The following is a 12,806-nucleotide window of genomic DNA, read 5'->3' as shown; positions in this document are numbered from 1 at the left end:
GACCAAGAGCGACTGGGAAGGGACCACAAAGTTACAAACGAAAAGTTGGATAACCGCTGAAATAAGCTAGGAACCTCTCACGAATGTGTGGGGCCACTAGTAGTGGTATATAAACACCGAGAACGGGAGAGAAACTGGAGAAATCGGTTGAACAGGATAAGTGCAAACTAGCACGGAATGCCCGAAGAAACGGGCGAGTTGTGTGTGAAAAAGTAACAGAAAAAGGGAACCACACTCCCCGGCGATTCGCCAACCAAAAAATTGACCTGAACTGTAACGAGATTCCTGCATGGGGCTGAAGAGCTAAACCTCAGCCGCAAACTCCGCCACTCGCTCCTCTAAACTGAAGAGGGCTTAAGGAAACAAAATAGGGAAGGTCCACGGGAACCAACCAACCCAAGAGAAACCGAACTACTAGCCCCTATACTTCTAACTAATTTCTAAAGAGATAACTGAATGTTTTTCCAGACTAAAAGCAATTCAGTCCTCCAACAACCTCTCTACCTCTATACCTCCATACTTCTATACCTCCATACCGCTATACCTCCAAACTTCCATACCGGCTCAGTGTACATGTCAAAATGAAACACCAAAGCTCAGAGCAGTGCCAGGAAGAGACTTAAATAGCTCTCCACGCAGCTGACTGCAATCAGCCATGATTACATTTTTTCCAGTTTTTTTTTATATATAGATATTTTATGCACTATTTTAAATGTGTCATTATCGTAATTGAAATTAGTTTGAATCGATATTTGGTGGATGTGTAGTAGATGCAGCCACAATAAAGGTCCCATATTGTGGACATTTCCCTTGCTATGTGGATTATAAACTTGGAGGTGTTATAAGACACTGTGAAAGTATCAAAACACAGTCCCCAAATAAATCTGTATGAAGAAAATGTGCAGTTAAACAAGCTGTTTTAACATCTGTGAAGTTATGACATAATAACGATACGCCCGTTTGCTTCAGCACCAATTGGCAGAGATGGCGTTCAGTTAGTTGGAGCTAGCCAGCCAATCAGAACAGAAATTCACTTTGTAGGAACTACAACTCCCACAATCCCACAGGACAATTCCGCGACGTCCACCCCGCATGACGTCTAGCTTGGTTCAGCCAATCCCGTAATGGCGGGAGCAATAAACTTTCCCAAATAAGAGCACGACATGTTCTCGGGATCCCTCTCTTTTTTCTCTTCTTCTCTCCTTCTATTCATTCCCTTCTTCGACGCACCCTTTTTGGCCATTCGCTTCAGCTCATCTGCTCCGAGACTCGGACAGAGGCTGAACGCTGCACAGCGCACTACGGACACACCTAGTTACCTTGCGGTAACTTAGTGGCCTATAGCGAGTGGAAACTGGTGTACGCGGAACGCTACATCAGTTTACCCCTGCAAAGCTCACCAACGAACAACAGCAACAAACTTTTCCACCCGGAAAAAGGACCAGCAGACATCGTTCCAGCAACCGTTTTTGGTACTTAAAACCACACAAACTTGTTATGGATATCCGGACCTAAAATAAAACTGGAAAAGTGTACAGTATGGGACCTTTCATTTCCATCTTGAAATCCCTGAGGAGAGCCAACTCCAGGACCAAGAGGGGATGCTTCGTGTTTCGGGAGATACTTTGGGGAGACCTGCAGGGAGGCAGACGAGTCTCACCGTATCGAGCATGTCTCTGGTGTGGGCAGCGGACACGCAGAAGCGAGCTCGGGACTCAATGATGGGTGTGGCCGGGAAGCCCACCACAACCACACCGATGTTCCTCTTCAGCATCTCCCTCCCAAATGCACTGGAGAACAGGAAGAGACAGAACAAAGGCCTTTAGAACCGCAGTACTGGCCTTGACATCCTGGGACTAGTTGTGTGTGTGCCACTTTAAATCCCATTGTACTGATAGAGTACAATAATAATTGTATTGATAATTGATCTAATAAAATTATCTAAATATAAATGAATAAATATCTGAAACTATTTCTGCTAGCTTCCCACAAATGTGTGTTTTTCAGACATGACCAGTTTTGGGAAAGGTTTCATTTTTGTTGATCAAAAAGGATAGTCAAACGGCCTCATCAAATAGGTGTATTGTCTTTAGTATGTTGAAGAAAATGTAATTTTTGAAATGCTAAAGAGCGGTCATGAAAGTGTGCAAAGTACTGTATGTTGTGCATTTTCAAGACATGGTTAAAAACGCTGATACATGGGCTCATTGTTTTCCAGAGATGGTATAAAAAACATAGATAATAGCATTCTTATGTACAGTACTTTTGTAAAAGTATGCCATGGCGAAACGGACAACAATGATAATTCCTCCAGATTAATTCTAAGCAAACAATGGACATTCTAATGACGTCTCTCTGAGTTAGCATGCTTTTAGAATAAGAAACTATTATGAATTTGGTTTGCTGTGAATAGGACACTGACATTACCTAATTTCCTGTAGTATGTGGATTTCCAAAATGCAGAAAAGGTGAGGTCCCCCCACGCTTGTTTTGCCACCCACTTGTTACAAAATAAGGCAATGACATCTTAAAATAGGTTATACAGATAGAACCGTGGGTTTTAACGCTTCCAAATGCTATATTCTTTTACCATAGTGATTCAAAATTACACTGTGACAAAAGGAATGAATGCGCAAAAAACCTCCCCAGCCGTGAGCCAGTGAAACTTAAGGGGTTAAAGCTGAAATCTAAATTCTCTTTTTCCTCAATTTGGTCAATTCCTCATAACCCCTCATGAACACATCTTAAAAGTATATATATATTTTTTTAATGTTTTAATTATAATACTAGTGTATTTTCACATCAACGTTTTTTTCCATCCTGGAAAACAATATTTTACAATATTTGGCATCATTGTGTACTAGCAGGTGTGTATTTAGATCAAATGTCGTCGAATTTTCCGTTCCCCACCAATCAATATCCTTTAACAGAGCTACGGCTCTGCTTCCCCCTCCTCATTTAACGTCAGTCAAATCGACTCCCCACCCTCCAAACATTCCGCTCCGAAAGTCACTTGCAAATACGTCATATCGTGGAAGCTTGTGCTGCTCTAACTTCCGTTTTAGCTTAAGACAAGTAATTTAGAAAAGACTGTTGAATTCAATATCTGATTTTTCCATCTGCAACCTCTGTCTGATGTATTGAAGGCATTAGAAAAATAAAAAAATCCTAGATTGTCTGAAAAATAGACCCATGGAAATGTGCTTTGTCGAATATCCCAATCAAACAGCAAGCCAATCGTTAGAACACACCATTATACTATAGAACAAAAGAGGATCCATAGTTTTCTGTTTTTCTGTAGGCAGCCGGTCTTAATTAGTTCACTGCACCCACTGATTGGATGGGCTGTTTAAAATCATTAGAAGTTCCATGTGTCAATCTGCTGTTTGAGAGGCAACTAAACAAAAGTCACCTCAACACACCCACCCAATCTTCGCAGGCATGTACAGCATCATGGGCACGACAGGGGAGTCCTTATTCCCGTAGATGATGAAACCCATCTCCCGGAGACTGCTGCGGAAGTATGTTGTGTTTTCCGCCAACTGTTGAATACGCTCTCGACCTATGATAGGAGAAAAGGTTTTGGTCACATTGCACACTGCTCTCCATGCTTATCCAGGCCGATTTAAGATTCTACCATGGCAGGACATATCAGACCTTGGGCAAATACATCATGGTTTCGGATTAAAATACTTCTGCTCGACTAATCTTGTCTTGTGCAACAGCAATCAAGAGGACCAAAAAGCAGGGTTTGCACGATCTGAGAGTATTTCATTGGTTCCAATACACTTGACAAGCTCAATAAAGCACAGAGAACTTTTGAAAGTTTCATCCCACAGCAAGGCGATGATCCCAAATGTACACCAGTACTCTTTCTTCTTAATGATGGACCAAGCAGTTTATTTTGGAAAGCATATTGTTCAGCCCATGCCTATGTATGGAATATGTATAAAAAGGGATGCTATTCTTATATGCATCACCTAATATGGATGTAGTAGAACCTCAGAGAACCAAACACATCTGGCACTGAAATTGTCTGAACTCTGAAATGACGTTGAAATACTTTTGTCCCTTTTGTTAACAAGCTTGGAAATGACATACCAAAAATAAAATGGTATATTCAATGAGGTCCATTGATTGATGTTTGCCAAACTCCCATCAACAAGTCAAACACATTCCACAATTTCACATGCTATTTATGATTCAAAAGGCTGGTTCCGTATATTGTAAGCATACTGAATAATAATAAAATATTTTGAGAATGTTTTTAGATTAGTATTTAGTACTCAGTGAAAACTCTGAAATAAGTATATATATCTTCTGGTTATTTGATGAACACTCATTATTTCGAAAATCTTGCCAACTTAACAACTTTCTCATCCAGTTTACTCAATATTACTCAATAATATGGAAGGACTCTGATTTCGACAGAGCCTAGACCTCAAAACACTAGCTGTTGTGGGACGCTAAATTCTCTCTCGGCTGGAGAGGCCAAGTGCAGAGTTTTTGGCAGAGGTTTTGCTCCAATCACGCCATTTCAAATTACAAACTCACCGATTGTTGTCCCGTCCTCCCCCATGATACACTTCATAGAAGCTATAATTTGCTGGGCTACCGGAGGTGACATTGAGGTGGCGTAGGCCGCACTGTGGGACTGCGCACGAAGATACTCTTTCAGATCCTGGGGACAGAATCAGGGGAGGCATCAGACTCAATACAATACATACAAACAGGATATTAATGGCTTCTAGTCTTCTGGTGTGTGGATGAGTTCTCAGAGGCACACTGGCCTTATTTCAAATGATATTTATCCTGTGACTCAAAATGAAAGGGGTGTGTTTCTTTTTTCCCAAACACAGATTGGCAGGTTACTATTTTATGCCTGCTGAAATTGCCAACGTTTGGAAAGTAAAAATCTTAATATTAGCCTTGCATTATGAACCCAAAGTTCTTTTTTGGTCCGGCATTTAAAGAGTTTAAAGCATTTAAAATATTTTTTTTTTTCAGGTAATAGGTGCACCCCTTGAGCACAGTCTCTGTGTCCCTGGCCCCCTCTTTATGACAGTAATAATAATAATAACAGCTTTACAGTACCTTCCTTCCTCCAATGTACCCTCCTGCCCCTCCAAAGCTCTTGGTGAATGTCCCCATCAAGATGTCCACATCCTGGGGGTCCAGGCCGAAATAGTCCAGCACCCCTCTCCCATGTGGGCCAAGGGCGCCGATGCTGTGGGCCTCGTCTAGGTACAGGTAGGCCTTGTAGCGCTTCTTCAGAGCGATTACCTCCGGGAGCCGCACAATGGAGCCCTCCATGCTGAGACATGCAACAACCTACATGTGATACTTGGGCAGCCTATAGCCTAGTGGTTAAGTGCTTGAATGGGACCTGGAAGGTCACAGTGTAGCCATGATAAGATCAGTACAGCTGAGCAAGGCCCTTGACCCCACATTGCTCCAGGGGAGATTGGCCCCTGCCTAGTCTAATCAACTAGATTTTAATTTACAGACCCCTGGATGTCGCCATATAAGGCACTTTTCTGTACATTCAAGGAATTATGCTCCAGACCAAATGAGGGGAAGTCACGTCCTAATAAACCAGAAAAAAAACATAGAATTGAAAGATTCTTTCATCTGACTGGATGGCTTAAAAACCAAAGGTGTAGACAAACTGCCAATCTTTTATCCAAATCAACTGTAATTCACTTTGGATAAAAGCTAAATAACTGGAATGTAACTTGTGAAAGGCATGCATTTCGTCAGAGGCATCCAGAATGAATAGCTACTGAATACAGCCGTTGTTTTAAACTGGGTTATGTAACAGACCCTGTATCTCACTCTAAGAGCAGCCAGAGTAACTTGGGTGTGGATTGAACCTATTTTAAAGACCACAGTCCCTGGTGCAACATCACTGGTGGCAGTGACATTCGGTTTATACATCATAAATGAAATTATAGTGAGTGCGGTAACACTTCCATTCAAAACAGCAAAATGTTGAACCTCAATATCTCACCTGTTTCAAAACCAATCTCAATGCCATTTTGCAAACTAAGGAAATTGATCACAAAAATACATGTTTTAGGTGAAATGTTTGTATCAAAAGACAGATAATTAAGTTGATCAGCCCTAACGCTAACATCAGCACAGATCTTGACAACACGCTACAGCCTTGTAGTTTATATTCAGTTTGTGCAGAACAAGACTCTCATTTATACCCAATTATTGGCATAGCATTAACATGGCAGCATATTATCAGCATGTTAGGGCTGATCAATTTCATGTCTTTTGATGCTTTCACCAAATGCCAAAATATAATTTAAAACATAGTTGTGATAAATATATTTCAAGTTAAACAATGACCGTAGTCAATGTCGGGTGACGTTCATGAACATGAGTATAACCCAGCCATTAGTATGTTAGAGTAATTGTAGATGCCCTGTTAGTACTTGGATGTGTGGACCTGTTAGTACTATGGATTACCTGTAGATTCCCTCCACTACTATGAGGATCTTCTTCCATGGCCTGTGGGTTCGAGGCTGACCGTGAACGATGGCTTCCCGTAGCAGCTTCTCCAGACTCTGCATGTCTGAAACACAGCCGAATATGTGTGTAATGTCCCCAATAAACACAGTCACAGTGAGGTCCCTGCTTGGTACACAGGCCTGATGTACACACAGACGCAAGAACATATGTGCTGCTGTATATTAAGAAAATCAAACGGCCTCTGCACTATCACACCAACATAAATAATCACATGGACTGTAAATCGGTTGCACAATTTCTGTCCAAACTATATAAATGACTGTAATTAATATGCTTGGTGTAGCAGCTTGTCTACATCTTTGTTTTTGCACGCCTTCTTTCAATACTATGGTTTTACATATTAAGACATTACTACCCCTCAGCTAGTCTTCTCCAAGTCCTAACAGTAGATAGTAGATCTTACCCAATGTAATCCATAACAGACAAACTTTACTTTTTCATAATTTCATAATCAAGTACAGATGGAATAAATTCATTTTTTTCCTCAGAATTCTACACACAACACCCCATAATGACAACATGAAATTTGAATTGAATTGAAATTTTTGCAAATATATTAAAAATAAAAAACTAAGAAATCACATGTACATAAGTATTCACAGCCTTTGCTCAATACTTTGTTGATGCACCTTTGGCAGCAATTACAGCTTCAAGTCTTTTTGAATATGATGCCACAAGCTTGGCACACCTATCTTGGTTGGATGGGGAGCGTCGGCGCACAGCCATTTTCAGATCTCTCCAGAGATGTTCAATCGGATTCAAGTCTGGGCTCTGGCTGGGCCACTCAAGGACATTCACAGAGTTGTCCTGAAGCCACTCCTTTGATATCTTGGCTGTGTGCTTAGGGTCGTTGTCCTGCTGAAAAATGAACCGTCGCCCCAGTCTGAGGTCAAGAGCGCTCTGGAGCAGGTTTTCATCCAGGATGTCTCTGTACATTGCTGCATTCATCTTTCCCTCAATCCTGACTAGTCTCCCAGTTCCTGCCACTGAAAAACATCCCCACAGCATGATGCTGCCACCACCATGCTTCACTGTAGGGATGGTATTGGCCAGGTGATGAGTGATGCCTGGTTTCCTCCAAACATGACGCCTGGCATTCACGCCAAAGAGTTCAATCTAGTCTCATCAGACCAGAGAATTTGGTTTCTCATGGTCTGAGAGTGGCGGCACGGATGGTGCAGTGGGTAGCACTGCCGCCTCACAGCAAGGAGGTCCTGGGTTCGAATCCCCGTCGGCCGGGGCCTCTCTGTGTGGAGTTTGCATGTTCTCCCCGTGTCTGCGTGGGTTTCCTCCGGGTACTCCGGTTTCCTCCCACAGTCCAAAGACATGCACGTTAGGCTGATTGGAGAGTCTAAATTGCCCGTAGGTATGAGTGTATGAGTGAATGGTGTGTGTGCCCTGAGATAGACTGGCGACCTGTCCAGGGTGTATTCCTGCCTTTCGCCCAATGTATGCTGGGATAGGCTCCAGCCCCCCTGCGACCCTGATCAGGATAAGCGGGTTCAGATAATGGATGGATGGATGGATGGATGGATGGTCTGAGAGTCCTTCAGGTGCCTTTTGGCAAACTCCAGGCAGGCTGCCATGTGCCTTTTACTAAGGAGTGGCTTCCATCTGGCCACTCTAGCATACAGGCCTGACTGGAGGATTGCTGCAGAGATGCAGCAATCTCCACAGAGGAACGCTGGAGCTCTGACAGAGTGACCATCGGGTTCTTGGTCACCTCCCTGACTAAGGCCCTTCTCCCCCGATTGCTCAGTTTAGACGGGTGGCCAGCTCTAGGAAGAGTCATGGTGGTTCCGAACTTCTTCCATTTACGAATGATGGAGGCCACTGTGCTCATTGGGACCTTCAAAGAAGCAGAAATTTTTCTGTACCCTTCCCCAGATTTGTGCCTCGAGACAATCCTGTCTCGGAGGTCTACAGACAATTCCTTTGACTTCATGCTTGGTTTGTGCTCTGACATGCACTGTCAACTGTGGGACCTTATATAGACAGGTGTGTGCCTTTCCAAATCATGTCCAATCAACTGGATTTACCACAGGTGGACTCCAATTAAGCTGTAGAAACATCTCAAGGTTGATCAGTGGAAACAGGATGCACCTGAGCTCAATTTTGAGCTTCATGGCAAAGGCTGTGAATACTTATGTACATGTGATTTCTTAGTTTTTTATTTTGAATAAATTTGCTAAAATTTCAAAAAAACTTCTTTCATGTTGTTATTATGGGGTGCTGTGTGTAGAATCTTTAGGGAAAAAAAGGAATTTATTTCATTTTGGAATAAGGCTGTAACATAACAAAATGTGGGAAAAGTGAAGCGCTGTGAATACTTTCCGGATGTACTGTATATAATTCCCTGCATTGATATGGCAACATCCAGGGGCCTGTATCAAGAAGCAGGATTACGGAGTTAGGTGCATAACTGCACTAACCAAGTGAACCCCAAAACTGAATGAATGTATGCGCTTCTGTTGGGTGCGTATCAAATGTATTTCTATTGTGCATTTTACAACCATGTGTCACAATACACTGGCCTAAATCCCCATAAAAGCAATCCTGGGGCAAGGGTGGTAAGAAAAAACACCTAGGTGACATTTAGATGAGGATGAAAATTTTCTTTAAGAGCCAGATCCTCTGCTCATCGAGTCCAGTAAGTCTTAGTCCAACTGTGGAAGCTCAAGTCTTTTTTCTTATTTTAAAGGGGAAGGCAGAAATCGCTCTATTGTTTCTGAATAGCGTCTCCCCGGTAACCAGGTTTGTCTGCACAACTCAACCTGTTTTATATGGACACAAAGTGTCTTTTTTTTCAGGCAAAGAAGTAAAACTGGTTTCCTGCTACAATGGTAGAGGCAATTACTTCAGGGATGAATGAAGAATCTAAACGTATCTAAGATGACTCACTGTTGTGTTTGAAGACGCGAATGGTGGACCCGGACAGCCTGGCCCCCAGCACCAGAGAGGTGTGGTTCAGCTCGTCGCTCAGAATCAGGCAGCCCTTGGGAAGAGAGAGCAAGAGAAGGAGGTCATATGACGCTGCTCACAGAGATAGGACCACAGCCTCTTTAATGCAAACAGATGGTCAGCTTGCATGCTGTAGGAACAGGAGGTCCAAACAAGGCAGGGAAAAAAACATAGGGAATTGGCTGAGAAGAACTGCAGAAGGGAGAGTGGGGAGGGAGACTGAGGTATGGGGAGAGAGGGAGGGAGACAGAGAGAGAGGAATAGGGGACAGAAAGGAAAGAGAGCATCTGAGAGAAGAATCTGTGCGGGATTTTTCGTACTTTGCCTGTGAGTGCAGGGATATTCATGGAGTTGGTGGCAAACCCCATGCCAAACACCATGGAGGACTCCACGCCAAGGAACCTTGCTACCAGCTGCTCCAGCTCTTCATGCTTATCCAGGTTACCTGAGGATGTACAAACAAATACACAACACACTTTTCACTATTTATTTGTTGGTTTTTTTATTTGAAAATTACATGTGTAGACATGTACAAGAGGAAGTTAAGACTGTTGGGATCCATGATACAGATGTGAAATAACAGTCATGGAACCATGGAATAACATGGGGGTGGCAGTGATCATGTAACCAACATGTGCAATGATACATACTATGATACATTACATTACTTGTTATTTAGCTGATGCTTTTATCCAAAGCGACTTACAGTTGATAGGGGACAATCCCACCTGAAGCAATGTGTGGTTAAGGGCCTTGCTTAGGGCCTTGCAACAGCTACGCGGATCTTATTATTGCTCCACCTTCTTGTGGCTTACTATGATACACTGGCAACCTACAGTGACCTCCATAATGTACTGCACAATTAGAGATTTGTAATAAATAAAGAAATCTAATGTGGTTAAAGGAGTAACATGGTGGTTGAATGCAACTTGCCAGTTGTCTTTAAGCAACAATAAAACAAATCTGTTTTACAACTTATTTTTCAAAGCCTAAATTTCCCACTTTAAAAGTTCACCCAAACTGTCTGGGCGTGGTAATGAGAATTGTGAGCTATGATTGACAGACCATGCCCCCACTTTCCACATATGTTTGTTACCATAGCTACCTTCATGATATGCGCTCATCTTGGAAGACTGAATTTTCACTAGCTAACATCAACTATCGATAGCTAAGGTAAGTACACTGACTTATCCAATGATAATTTTTGCTAGCTAGCTAGCCAAGTTAACATAAAAGCGCAACTATAACGTCCATATGAAAGCAAACTAGCTCGCTAATGTTATTGATCACGTCACCTCATGAAAGCAAACTAGCTAGCTAGATAACAATAGCTGGCTAAATGAATATAACCAGAAATAGTCTCATAGTCCTCAAAACGGCAGTCTAATTTAAGTTAACCTAATTGTCACATTTCATGTTTGTCATGTCATGTTTTATGTTTCGTTATTGTCTTGGTTATGTTATTGTCATGTCACGTATTATGTTAGTCTAGTCTCACCACGTTTTTATGTTTCATGTCATGTTATGTTTCAGGTTTAGTTGTTACGATTTAATTGTTAGTCTTGCCATGTCATGTTATATAGTTTATTGTCATTGTTTTGCAAACTGGTTATGTCACAATTTATGTTCCATGTTATGTTGTACTGTTCATCATTCATGTTGTATTGATTTAGCATACACTTTTTCGTGTCTTTCTGCAAACCTTGCATTCCTGCTTTCTCTCTCTCCCTTTCTGCCACTCACACCCTAATTGTTTCAATTTCCCTTGTCTATTTACTAATTTACTAATGCTAGGGCAGGATAGGTTTATTACTAACGATTACTAATTACCTTGTTAACTTGTCAATCCTCCACACCTGATTTCCATTCTCTTGCTGCTCTCAAACTAATTGTCTACACCTGCATATAAGCTCAGTTTCATGTCATGTCTGTGTGAAATTGTTTGCCACCTGTTCGTCAGTGCATCTTTTGAGCGGTAGTGTCAAGCCATTTGTCTACCCATTATGATCCAAGCCTGTTTTTCACCATTGTTTATTGACTTCTGTTTTGTTGACCATCGCCTGCCTGTACCACGACTTCGCCTGCTGTTTTTGTGCTTTTGCCCCGCGGAGCAGACTTCGGTCTTGACTCGGTCATTGACCCTGAGTCTGCCTACCGTCCGCCTGTACTTCTGCCCCGCTGACAGCTTTCCTGGCTACCGGACTTCCCACATGGTGTACCGACTACGAGACTGCCTTCTCCCTCGGTACTGCGCTTTGGTTTTCTGGCTGGATATTTACGTGTATGAACATTGCTTGTTTTTGACTACGCTCTCTGGATATTCCCCAAATAAAGCCCTCACGGGACTTTACTACACTATTGTTTCTGAGTCGTGCATTTTGGGTCCAAACCCCCCACGCACCCGTCTCACTAATGCTGAAATATTTGCATTGTCTTGCCTGTAGGCCAGAGGTGCAAACTACACGTCACAAGTCATAGGGGAGGGATAAGGGGAGAGGTTATCTTTGTGTGACAAACAAGGAGAATATTCTCAACCAAAATAGGACAATACATTTAAAATGCTTACATCTCCAAAACTAAAGAATATTTAGTACTTTCATCTTGTTTCTTCAATGCCATTTTGTGCAAATTGCATATAAAAACCTAGATAGTGTGACCAACAACCATGTCACTCCTTTAAAGTGCACATTGCCAGATTTTAATAAAGGACATTTTTAAACATTTTTGTTTCACCATGTAGAAATTACAGCAGTGTTTATACATAGTCGCCCCATTTCAGGGCACCATAATGTTTGAGACACAGAAATATTATGCTAATGAAAGTAATCATGATTAGTATTTTGTGGCATATCTTTTGCATGCAATGACTGTTTGAACTCATGGACGTCACCAGTTGCTGGGTGTCTTATCTGGTGGTGCTCTGCCAGGCCTTTATTGCAGCCATCTTTAGCTCATGTTTCTTTCAGGGGCTAGTCCCCTTGAATTTTAGTTTCAGCACATGAAAGGCATGTTCAATTCGGTTAAGATCAGGTGATTGATTTGGCCACTCAAGAATTGACCATTTCTTAGCTTTAAAGACCTCCTTTGTTGCTTCAGCAGTATGTTGTGATCATTTTCGTGCTATAGAATGAACTTGTGGCTAATGCGTTTTGAGGCATTTGCTTGAACTTGAGCACATAGGATGTGTCTATACACTTCAGAATTTTGCTACTACCATGAGCAGTAGCATATCATCAATGAAAATAAGTGAGCCAGTACCTTTGGCAGCCATACATGCCCAGGCCATAACACCCCCCGCCCCTGTC

The 12,806-nt window shown here is 42.1% G+C and overlaps 1 protein-coding gene across 1 annotated transcript in view; it reads right to left on the bottom strand.

The window, feature by feature from the left end:
• Nucleotides 1-12,806, bottom strand: part of LOC133129159 (serine palmitoyltransferase 2-like) — a 28,601-nt gene that overhangs the window by 3,638 nt on the left and 12,157 nt on the right. Inside the window, exons 5-11 of the mRNA XM_061243037.1 lie at nt 9,822-9,946; nt 9,442-9,535; nt 6,478-6,583; nt 5,095-5,314; nt 4,555-4,681; nt 3,427-3,562; nt 1,661-1,790 (exon numbers count right to left, since the gene is read on the bottom strand). Of these exons, the coding sequence (XP_061099021.1) occupies nt 1,661-1,790; nt 3,427-3,562; nt 4,555-4,681; nt 5,095-5,314; nt 6,478-6,583; nt 9,442-9,535; nt 9,822-9,946 (938 nt within the window). The remainder of the gene's footprint in view (nt 1-1,660; nt 1,791-3,426; nt 3,563-4,554; nt 4,682-5,094; nt 5,315-6,477; nt 6,584-9,441; nt 9,536-9,821; nt 9,947-12,806) is intronic.

This window comes from Conger conger, chromosome 5, assembly GCF_963514075.1.
Source record: "Conger conger chromosome 5, fConCon1.1, whole genome shotgun sequence".
Classification (NCBI taxonomy): Eukaryota; Metazoa; Chordata; class Actinopteri; order Anguilliformes; family Congridae; genus Conger; species Conger conger.
Note: the sequence above shows the minus strand (reverse complement) of the source record. Positions and strands in the feature narration are given on the sequence as shown.